Source organism: Gallinula chloropus, assembly GCF_964237585.1.
Source record: "Gallinula chloropus genome assembly, chromosome: 4".
NCBI lineage: Eukaryota > Metazoa > Chordata > Aves > Gruiformes > Rallidae > Gallinula > Gallinula chloropus.
In genome coordinates this window covers 49,589,223-49,601,425 of record NC_140088.1, presented here as the reverse complement: position 1 = coordinate 49,601,425, position 12,203 = coordinate 49,589,223, and the positions used below count along the sequence as shown (strand labels likewise).

Genomic DNA, 12,203 nt, shown 5'->3' with positions numbered 1-12,203 from the left:
TAACTGCCCTGGTCCTGCTGGCCACGCTATTCCTGATACAAGCCAGGATGCCATTGGCCTTCCTGGCCACCTGGGCACACTGCTGGCTCATATTCAGCCGGCAGTCACCCAACACCCCCAGGTCCTTCTCTGCCTGCAGTTTCACCTGTGTGCACCACACCCAGCCATTTCCCAGACCTGCGCCCTTCAGCAAATCTGCATTGAGCATGGTGAGGACAAGTACACATTTTAGGACAGGCACAGAATTCAAAAGAACCCTGAAAAATTGGAGAAATGGATTGCAAGCACGGGATAGAATTAAAAAGGTTCAAGAGGAAGAGAATACAGGTAGGCTGGAGCAAGAAGGTGCACAGGCCACACCTGACTACATGGCACACATAAAAAGGGAACGGACGTAACAGTCGGTCACCATAAGTCAACGATACCAGGCTGTGGCCAAGCAGGCAGCTCCAAGGGCAACTCTATTAGCAGGAATTTAGTACGCAAACTATCCCTCACATTCCATTTAGCACTGATCGACGTTCAACCGCATCACTTGATTCCAGCTTGGGGAGACGCTGCAGGAATGGCAGATACAACCTGGGAAACATCCAGAGTAGAAACGCATGATCCAAGGCCTGGAAAACATGACGTTCAAGGAAGAATTGAAAGACGTGGTGCTCCTTAGCTTAAAGGAGAGAAGGCTAAGAAAGAGAGAGACTTTGTAACTGTCTTCAAATTTATCCTGAGGCTGCCAATGAAAGTAGAAAAGGTTAAAAACTGAGCATACAGGTCAGCTGTATGCTATATTATATATAAATATTATATATTTAATATGCTAGCATATTAAATGCTAGCATGTTACATTCCAAATTTTCCAGGAGATAAACTACAGAGAACTTTCCAGACAAGTATTTGTGCATTGCAAGCAACTTTGAGAGGCCAGTGCTTTCCTGAGGTTAACAGTAATTTTTCATGCTTTGATTGACGCAAGTGCTCGATTGCATTCAAATCAAAATAGGAGGAAGCTACTATTTTCCATGGCTTCCTGTAGGATGTATGCAGCACTACCCCTGAGGAGAAAGCAGGTTATGCAATGAGCCAGCAGCTCAGCATAGCTGTGTTTATTTAGGAAGCATTTCCCGTAATTATATGGAAAGGGCTGAGAGAATAAACCGATAAGACATTCTTGCAAATTAGTATTTTCATCACTAAAGTAACAATTAGATTTTAAATTAATTGGATTTCGGTTGCTATTTCGCTCTCTTTATGCGACTTAAATAATGGAGGGGAAATGGAAACTTGCTTTGCTATTATTAGGATTCTTCCACTGCGTGTGTGTTCGCATGTGTGTGTGTGGAAGTCCTGGCTAATAAAGCAGCAGAATAGTTTCCTCTACCTTATCATATTCTAGCCTCACTGGCAATATAGCACTGCCCTAAGGTTGTTTTAGGAGCCAAAATGGACCAACTGTTTTCCAGATTTAAGGGATGGTAAAAAGACAGCCAATTCCCACTTCTTAGCAAAGCTAAATGCGGCTCCAATTCATCTAATGAGTAAGTCAGACAAATAAGTCAACTATGGTGACATTTGAAACTTTATTTTCTCCTCTTTTAAAGGGAAATTATATAGAAATAAATTACTTTCAAATTAGTTTAAATAAATACAGAGTTCTTTGAGGATAAAATGTCACATAAATTCTTCTCTGATTACATACCTCCATATTTGTTCTTAATATTTATCACAATTTAGCAGCATTTCTAATTTATGTGCCCTGGACATAGTAACCCCCTACCCCCGCCACCTTTCTTTACCTCCTTACATGATGGTATTTGCAAGACTTCACCTAAAAAGCTTTTCCATCAAGCAGCCCTGCTCTAGGATGGCCTGCTGCTGGAAAAGTATCCTGGCTTCTATACTGAGCTCACATACTACTTCACCACAAGTAGCTTTTAAACTCGAACCGGACATATTTATTTCTGTATCATTACTACAAATCCCTTTCAGGCTACTGCACATCAGTTCTGTTAGGACGTCTGGAAACAAACTGGAAAGCTGGGTGTGAGCTAAGATCCATGGAGCTTTTTCAGAGCACTTTGGAAGCCAAAATTATGGAAGACTTTTTCCACTTTTACCATTCAGTTCTTTGTTATGCTTGGCCTTCATCCCCGCCTGTCACCTTAAAAATGAAAACAGCATGTTCATTATTATTCATGGAAATTCATCAGATATGGGGAAAGTATCCCTTCTTTCCCCCCACTGTTACATTTTTATTTCTTTTGGGAAAGACCGTACTGTTCTTTGCTTCCCTAGCACTCTTCTGAACTGCTGCTTCACCGTTGAATTTACAGGAAGATAATAATTTGCATTTGGCTGCACTGATTCTTATCTGCAGGCTAAATAATGGCGCTGCTGTCAACCAGGAGCAAAGCACAGGGTGCTGCTGCACTGGCCAACTTCCCCCTCCTCAGGTACACCGCTGTGCATATTCTGGCCCAGCCTGGGTGGCTGTCTACAGCAGAAGCAGCTTCACCCAAGGATCCCAGTACCTTGTAGCACGGGGATGTTGTTTGCTTCTCCGCTAGCCTTGTACTTAATATTACATGTTTACAGGGCTCAGTACAGTATCTATTCTTGACTGGGGCTTACTGGATGTTACTACAGTATAAATGCTTATTTCTATTAGTGCTACTCCTAATTACATGAAATGAGACGCTATGTATTGCAGCTGACATAATTTCATTGGCCATTACCTTGTTATTCTCCTATGAGACAGAGAGAAAATCCTATCTTACTTTTTAAATACCAGTAATTAAATTATACATCTGTATCCATCCTTTTGTAAACAAATTTTTTCTGCCTCTTTACAGAAAAGATCTTTCCATGTGTTTGGTCATTCCTGGTTTTCCTGTTTAGATCACCTCTGGTAATTCTGCAGTTGCTTTTTGAAGCGGGATGAGCAGTACTCTGACCAATATTCCATATGAGACCATCCAGGGAATGGCATTTCATCCATTTATAAAAATCTGCATTTTATATTTGTATGATTTATATTTCTGTTATACATAAGCAGTCTGGCACAGTGTTATTTGTGAAAAGCTTTGCCTAGCTTAGAAGCTTTTATTGCCATGTCTACTGTAGCCTCAAACCCCTTCTCTTGAAATGGAATGGTTAATTTAGAAACCTATGAGTTAAATGACAGGTTTATTCTCTTTTTTTGCCAACATACCACACTTTCCAGGTTTTGACACTTCATCTGTTGCCATGTTGCCTGTTTGTATCGTAATTCTGCATTGCCCTGCTGAAAGATTCCCCTTCGCCTTGAAGAGTGGCTTGACTCCTGGAGCATGTCTTAACTGGTTTATATTTTATCTTTGCATTTGCTCCTTGGTCACCATGTACATTTCTCCCAAGATTCCTTTTATAAGAGAGCAATGTTCATGTAAACCTTCCCTCTCTGTGTGCTTCATATCGCACACAAACTCTTCCAGCTAAAAGCCATATGTGTTCAAGTGCGTATCAGGTGCAGATGTGACACAAAGACTCCAAAATCTCTTCCTCGAGCTCATAGACAGGTTCATAATCTCTGCTGTGAAGTTCCTTCTGGTGCCCCTTCTCAGACTGCAGAATTCCACCTCTCTGTAAGTTGGGACTTAATAAGCACAGCAAAAAATTGCTGAGGTGTGCAGGGATGTCTGTTCTACCGGAATCATGCTGGCTTGCACACACAAAAAGGGGTTTAAGGGTAGCAGAAGACATTTTCTATGCTACATCTCAAGGCGCTATATATTCCTTTCCCCGGAAACATACTGCTATCTGTTATTAGTATCTCACCTTGGAAGATAGTGCACGTGATGACACAGGAAGCCGTACATACGCATCCTACTTTGTGCAAGATCTTTTGTGAATGTGGGTTACATGTTATTATAGATGCCTGTGTGTATCAGAATGGAACTACCATACATGCAAGAGATGCTCAGCATTACTCAAAATTTCAATCTTACCCGCCTAATATTAGAGAAAGCAGGAGTTGTGAGTCTGGAGCATCTTCAAAGCTAGGCTGTGCTTATTAAATGTCTAAAACGGATCTAACAAACTTCTCTGTAGGCATTAAGGATCAAAAAGCCAGGGCTTTAGCACCCATATCCGAGCTGAGGTCTAGCAAAGATCACATATTTACACCCAACAGTGAAATACTCCAAAGGGACACACGATTTTTCACGTTTTTTAAGCAGGCTGAAACAGGCCACGCTTTGAAGAGAAAATCCACCGTGAAGTGGGGGCGGGGGAGAAAACCCCCTCCCTTTACCGGTCTCCGGAGGAACAATTCGCTTTTTCATGGCTTTTCTTTTTTTTCCCTGGCCCCCGGGAACTACCTGGGCCAAGGCTCCAGGTCAGCCTCGGCGCAGAAGAGCCGCCAGCCGCGGGCCGCGCACACAAACGCCTGCCGCCTGCCCTCCCGCACCGCCGCGCTGCGCATCGCCGGGGCCGGGGTCTCCCGCCGGTGCCCCCGCGGAGAGTCCGGAGCGGGCCGGGCGCGGCGGGGCGGGGCTGGGGCGCGGCAGCCCCCCGGGGCGCTGCGGGGCGGTGGCGGAGGTGGAGCCGCCTGGCCGCTGCGGGACGGGCGGCCGGGCCGGAGATGCGGTGAGGTGTCGCTGGCGCGGCGCTGGGGCCGGACACCGGGCTTCCTGCTGCCTGCGCACCTGGCAGCGAGGCGAGGGCAGGGGGTAGGAGCTGGTCCCCACCGCCGGGCCGGGGGCATCGGCGGCAGGAGGAGGGCCGGGAGCAGGGCGGGGGAAACGAACGGCAGCCGCAGCAGGAGGAGGCAGAGCAGCAGCGCGGAGCATGGAGCGCAGCTGCCCCCCCTCGCCGGAGCAGGAAGCGGTGGAAGCGTGGCTGGACGATCACGGCGACTTCACCCGCTCTTACTTTGTTAGGAAAGCTACAAGGTAAGACCGGAGCCGCGGCAGCTAGAGGCGGATCATCCTCTCTTCCCAGCTAAAGGTCGCTCTCCTCCCGTTCCCCTTTGCTGACGGCTCCAAAGAAAACAAAAGGAAAACAAAAAGCGATTCCGCCCCCGTGCTCCAAAGAACAAAAAAAGCGAAAGCAACAAGCGGCAGCTCCCTTCGGCCGCTACCCGAGCGCACACGCGGGCGCTGCCCCGCGAAGCACCGCGGGCTTTCGCGTCCCTCCGCCCGGGCCGCTCCGCTGTGCTGAGGGACGCGTCAGCCCTGCAACGCAGACCTATGACCGGTCCCCGCCCCGGGGCTCCCTGCCCTGCTTCTATGTAGTTAGTTGTGCTCTCTCCTCCCTGTAAAACCGGCGCGGCGAACTTCCCGCGGGCAACAAGCAATGGCTTTTCCCTCCCCTGCCCTGCGAACTAGATGGGAATAATGTCTAAACCTTGGAGAACATCTCTTCGGGAGGGCGGGTTATGTCATTACTCACTAATCGCAAAACAAAGCGCTGCTCTTGAAGAGCTCAGTCGCCCCGTGGGCTTGTCACCTTTCTGGCATCTCGGCGGTAACCGGACAGAGAGGGCGATGGGTTAAAGCGGCAAGGGGGCCGGCGAGCCGTGCGCGGCCGCTGAGCCTGTACGCGGTGCATTCGAGAGCACGGGCCGGGGGTGGGGGGTGCGGCGAACTGTCCGGCGAGCACCCGGAGCGCAGATGCTGAGGGGAGCGAGCGGGCTCCTGCAGCTGGGGACGCCGCGCTGGAGCCCGGGCTGGAGGGAGCTACTGCCGCGGGGGCAAGGCAGCGAGCAGGGGATCGCTGCCTTTGGAGGCGCGGGCGGGGGCAGAAAGCCCGGCGGCGGGTGGGGACGGACGGACGTACAGCGCGGGGCTTCCGCGGGGAGCAGCCTCCCCGGGAAGGGGACACAGCGTCCCCAGGAAGGGGGTAGGGGGGATACGACGCATAGTCTCCCCGGGAAGGGGGACACACACAGCCTCCGCGGGAAGGGGACACGCAGCCTCCGCGGGAAGGGTGGGGACGCAGCCTCCCCAGGAAGGGGACACACACACACCCCCCCCCTCCCCGGGAAGTGGGGGGACACACAGCCTCCGAGGGAAGGGGGGGGACACGCAGCCTCCCCGGCAGGGGGCAGCGCGGGGCCGGCAGCGCTGGCGGAGCGCCCCGCACCGCGGTTTGGGGGCGGCTTCTCCGCGCTGCGCTGGGCTTTCCGTGGCGTGGCTCTGCGCAGAGCCTCGGGCAAAGACCTGAAGAGCCCTTCCGCGCTGCTCTTCCCTTCTTTTTTTCTTTTAAAAATTCCTTTCCCGGGCTTGCCATGCTGCCTTTTGGAGATAAGACGAGGTATTTGCTCACCGTTGCCGCACTTGAGCAGTGGGACCGCAAGTTGAAATCGAGTAAATTCGGCTATTTTTAGAAGCGGAGTCAGGTTTCCATTTTGAATATTTTCCGATAAACAAAGCAGTTGGGGATGCAGAGCACAGGCGATCTGCAACTCCCACGGTATATCTTAGCGGAGAGCTCGGGTTAGTAAGTCCTGTGGTTTGTTCTTCGGACGCGCCATCTCCACGGGGCTCTCGCTTCTCTCCCCTCCGCTCTCTCCTGCTCCCGGGCCGCTTGCACCATCTGCTCACCGCTGCCGATCTACTTCTTCCCCAACTCTCTTAGCAGGGATGGATGCATTCTGAAAGAGGCTCTGCCGCTGCTCCTCTCTGCATGGGATGGGGCGGTAAGAAGAGAAATCCCCATTAATAATTGACTCGCAGCAAAGCTAGAAAGCTTCAGGGGTCACCTGCTTTCTTGTGACCATCTGTCATGCAGTCTCCTTTCTTCTGCTGCTTCTTTCTTGGGCTCATTAAATAGAAAATTAATAAAAATGCCTTTAAAAATGTCTTTTAAATGTTGATTTTTTTAAAAAAAAGGCTGTGCCTAGGTATAGGATAGATGGAAGCAGTTAAACCTTGATATTCTCTGGAACACTAGTGCATGGTATGTAACTGAAGGGTAGCTTGTTTTCCCAGGAAATAGGGTGTTAGCAGCTCTGAGAAGTAGCATTTTATTAGTTCAGCCTGTCACGCTTCCTTTGGAAACTGGAAGTAGTATTGAACAAATAGGAATGCTAATTAATAGTAACCGCTCTGTCAGATTTGTTTTCCCCGTGGAGAAGTTTGGTTAGTCGTGCATTTTTTGGCCTTTTTTTCTTTTTCTATTAATGCTGAGACACAGTTTTGTGTTTGTGTGGGTCTGAAACCAGGCAGTACTTCACAGAATACAATTCAGTCATGTCTCCGTGGTGGTGATGCCTCTGCATTTAGAGAGGATACTGCAGAAAATCCCGTTGACTTTGAATTCTTGCTTGGCAACACTTGTATGTTGTTTGTGAAGTGCTGGGAACATTGCATTTCTCTCCTAACTCTCTTCGCTGTCTTGCATGGAATGTTGGGGAGGCTTTTTGTCCTCACTGCATCAATAGAAAACTATAGCTATATAAGAAGGAACAATTATTTTATATGTAAGCTTGGGTCTAAAAAGAAATTACAAGTTACTTGACTGTGTGTTGGTTCAAATTTTAGTCACTAAAATGTTATCCTTTAGAGCTGAACAGTTTGAAAGAACTGATGTAGTTTGTCAGAAGATTTAATGATGTTCTCTGTTGTTCTACGCTGTAGTGTGATTTAGAGCTTGAAAAGAGAAAACCTCTAACATTTAATGCCATACTTTGTTTTATTGAATCTTTGTACAAGAACAATAGATTGAACAAAGATGATGCTGTCAGGGATTTGTTACTTGGGATTATATTTACTGTCAGGTAAAGCAGTGCTCCTTGAACCAGTTTCAACTCTTTTCTAATCTTACTTTACTGCTTCTCATTTTTTGTTTTGCTTCAAGTTCTCAGAGGTCCGACAGACCAAGAAGTTAGTTAATTGGGTATCTTGCAGAGCAGAGATGTACTTCATGTTGCAAGGCACAGTTGCTAATGGATAAAAATAGTTTCTGTATCTGTTTCTTAAGTATTTATATACAGGGATAGGAGATCACCAGCTCAACCATTTATTGCAGAGTAATACAAGCTCTTTCCGCTGATACTCACGAACTTTGAGTTAGAACTTACTTTAGTACATTTATGAAAGGTATTAAACATTTTATGTATTTTTTTTCTCTGCAATTAATTAATTGCCATAGTGGTTTATAAAGGAGTTCTTTTGGTAATTCCCATAACAAATGTTTTAATTAGTCGTCTAAGTAATACTTATGAAATAAGTGCTTTGGGTGGTCTTACACCTCCAGATTTGTTGGGTTTTTTTTAAAGTATGGGAGTCTCATCATCTCATGTAGTCATTGAACAGTTACCTCTGTTTTGCATAGGTCGGTTTGATATTAGTTTCTGATTTTATGGTTTAAATAAAAACTGTATTTTCTGGAAAGGTGGCACTTTAAAACTTTTCTTTTTATTCCCAATTAGTAGTAGTAATACTACTAATAATACTACTAATAATAGTAATAATAATAGCAATAATAATAGTAATAATAGTAATAGCAATAATAGCTATTATTATTATTATTATTATTATTATTATTATTATTATTATTATTATTATTATTATTATTATTATTATTATTATTATTATTATTATTATTATTTCTTTCACGTTAATAACATGACAGCTGTTGGAGTTGCTAGGCTACCCAACCCATGTTCTGGATCCTTGGGGAGAAGGGCTGCAGGTCGTCTACTTACAAATCTACAGGTGCCTTCCCCCTCTCCCCTAAAATGCATTGCAGAATATAAGTACATACAGATGGTTCACACTTTGTGTTTTCATCCTGCAATGCCTGGAGGTTTATAGTGCCCCCAGGCAGGCAGCACTGCCTTCCTCAAGTCTCTGGCGGCCAGGTGGACCAACATGTTCCGCACTAAAGCTACACTGACTGACTCCCACCTGTACAGCACAAGGGTGCAATCCTGCAAGTATGTAATACAGGGGGATAGCTCTAACTTACTCCCATGAATAGGAAGCTACAGAACCAGTTATGACTTTATTTTGTACCAGGGAGACCAGTGGTATGCAGAGATAATATAAATAGCCATTATCCCTCAAGTGTTAGGGGATGATCAAAGTGCAGAACAGCAAAAGGGAATTGTGTCACTGGCACACTTGGCGACGAGATGAACTTGGTTCACTGAGTGATACAGTGTGCTGGTTGAAAAACCTTCTGGCTGGAGAGTTTGTTACTGCACAATGCCCAGCTCCTACTACATTTCAGCTTTTTCTTTTATTCCTTCCTTTCAGCTCCTCTAGTCAATTTTCCCCTTTCAGAGTTTCAGAATCATCTATCATACTCTGGCTTCCCAGAAAGCAGAAACATTTTGAAGTAAAATGATTCTTCTTTTAGATTGTGTCTGTACCCGTACCGTTGTTAAAGGCTCTTTATAGCTGCCGCTGTGAGTTATAATTGCTCCAACTAGGCTTTATAAAGTCATAATCTGCAGCCTTGTTAAAGGATTCATTACCCTTTCTTGTCTTCCTGAAATGTTATCTTTTTATGTTCCTTAAAAAAATAAATCCATGCATTGTCATGTTCCAACATCATACTTATTTTAACCCCCTACGAAATACTTCTGTATTTCTGACTTCCTGTTTGTCCTTACTCTTAAAAATACGGGAGTGACTCCCTCTTGGTGCTCTTTGCTATCAGAAGCAGCAGACGGCCAAAAACAGCCCAAGTAAAAATTCTCCTCTCATTTAGAGGCAACTGCTTTGTTCCAGGCCGTTTTCCTCTGGTTTCCTAAAAGTATGGCATGCTAGATACAAGTTATTAACCCAAGTCTTGTATGCCTTTCACTGGAAATAAGATTATTTTGTTATAAATACATCTTGTCTTATTGGCACGGTTGGGAAATATTTACAAATGAATTAGGGTGGGGTGGTATTTGGAAAAACAAATGTCCTTAACAGCATGATAGTTCATAGCACTTCACCGAGGCTTCCTGAAGTGATGTTTACTGGGCAACTGTACTTCGCTGGAAGTCAGAGATGGTACAACTTGAATATATCAATTGCATGTATTACTTTGAAAAGATTCAAGTATGGTGGTTTGGGTTTTTTTCCTTCTTGATGGCTGGTGCAGAATCAGTTTGTAATGTGCTGCCTGCAGTACTACATTGGTTAGGGCATTTGCTTTCTAATCTCTGTGCCTAGAGGGCTTTTAAAAAGGTCTTTCATTTTGAGCAGGCTATTTGATGATTAATCTCATAAATATTACATGGCGTCAGCATTATTTTCTTGTTTTGCTTGGTAATATATGTGTGCTTTATTTTTCCTAATTGAAAGGAAATTAACTTTTGGAGCAAGCGCATGAAAATCCCGATTTTTCAAGATAGAGCTATTGAAGGTTTTCTGCACAGAAATGTGCTTTGGCCTGTCTTTCTTCCTAAACAGATAGTACTGACATACACACAAAAAAAATCCTAAAAACATAGAGGCATGAGCCATATTCATCCCTAACATGGTCTTAGTGGGTTTTAAATTCCTACGCCTGAAGGATCCCTAACAGCTTACCAGTGGAGGCACAGAATTCTGTGCAAATTGCCTGAGGATGCTGAGAGGGGACTTGCTTTTCCAAGTGGCCCTATATGAAGCTTTTACATGGCTCGAAAACCACAGGAAGCAGTGGTGTTAAAGGAGGGATCAGAATATTTACCCCCACTTACTTGGTTTTATTCAGTGTTTACAGAGCTTTTGTGGGAATGAAACACAGAAAAGAAATCGATGTCTGTGATATCTCAGGAAGTTTTCTTCTTGGTCCAGTGATCTCCATGATTGTGGTGCTTATAAATTGTGTAGCTGTATACTTATGCCTTTCTTCAAAACTGCAAAGGATTAAAAGCATCCCAGAATATTTTAACCTCCTGAGTCAAACAGCACTCGGGAAGGTAAGGAATGTTACCCACGTTGATGAAGTTGTAAATGTGATGATTTCTGTCATTTATTCAGGGACATAAAGCTAGGTGTGTGCTGGGTATTTCGGAAACAATGTCTAAACCAGCATTTACCGTAGGCTGAAGAAACTCTCCTTTGAGAAACAGTAAGTCACTTACTAGCAACTTCTATCTTACTAGCAACATCCCAAAAAGCTGTAACATGAACTCCTACACAGAATCTTTGGCATGCCGATAAACTGGTCAGCAGATAGTACGGAGCAGCTACAAGGAGAACGTGCTTTTACCACATACTGGTTGCCCTAGGAAATAAAGAAACAAACGGGCCTGCACAATCCAGTAATTAAAATACCACTGGTAAACCTTCAAGGACAAGTAGGAAATAAGATGGGGTGAACTACTTTAACAGTTAACACCTCTTTTTGCCTTTTGTTTCAGGGTAACTTTTATTACAGTATTTTTGATAATGCCAACAGGCATTTAAAATCCCATTTTAATTTTTCTTTTTGCTCTTACTGGGGACGCTTTAGAGAACAAGGTCAGATTTCTGGCAACTGGGGAGAAAAGCAGAGCTCAGGCATACAATGCCTCTGTGGGAGACAAGAATCTTAGATTCTTTAATTTTTGAATTGCAGAAGTTTATGTGTTGAGCATCTGTTGAAGAACCACAGAATCATTACGGTTGGAAAAGACCTGTGAGATCATCCAGTCCAACCGTCCCCCTACCACCTATATAACTAAACTAAACCATGTCCCAGGTACCTCCTCCAATCTTTTCTTGAACACCCTGAGGGACGGTGATTCCACCACCTCCTTGGGCAACCTGTTCCAATGCCCAACCACTCTGAGAAGAAATTTCTCCAGATTTCTAATCTGAACTTCCCCTGGCACAACTTGCAGCCATCCCCTCTTGTCCTGTCACTACTTATCTGTGAGAAGAGGCTGATCCCCAGCTCACCACAATCTCCTTTCGGGTAGTTGTAGAGAGCAATGAAGTCTCCCTGGAGTCTCCTCTATTCACCAGGCTAAACAGCTCCAGTTCTTTAAGCCACTCCTCATAAGACTTATGTTCCAGCCCCTTCACCAGCCTGGTTGCCCTTCTCTGGACACAGTCCAGGGCCTTGATGTCTTTCTTGTAGTGAGGGGCCCAAAACTGAACACAGTATTCTAGGTGTGGCCTCACCAGAGCTGGGTACAGAGGAATGAACATCCCTGGTCCTGCTGGCCACGCTATTCCTGATACAAGCCAGGATGCCATTGGCCTACTTGGCCATCTGGGCACACTGCTGGCTCATGTTCAGTCTGCAGTCAACCA

The 12,203-nt window shown here is 45.3% G+C and overlaps 1 protein-coding gene across 2 annotated transcripts in view; it reads left to right on the top strand.

Annotated features, from left to right (window-relative positions):
* Nucleotides 1–4,824: 4,824 nt before the first annotated feature.
* Nucleotides 4,825–12,203, top strand: part of PDE5A (phosphodiesterase 5A) — a gene marked incomplete at its 5' end in the record, with an annotated part of 63,127 nt that continues 55,748 nt past the window's right edge. For both annotated transcript variants that reach the window (XM_084263971.1, XM_084263970.1), the window contains one exon: nucleotides 4,825–4,928. In XM_084263971.1, coding sequence (XP_084120097.1) covers nucleotides 4,825–4,928 — 104 coding nt within the window. The remainder of the gene's footprint in view (nucleotides 4,929–12,203) is intronic.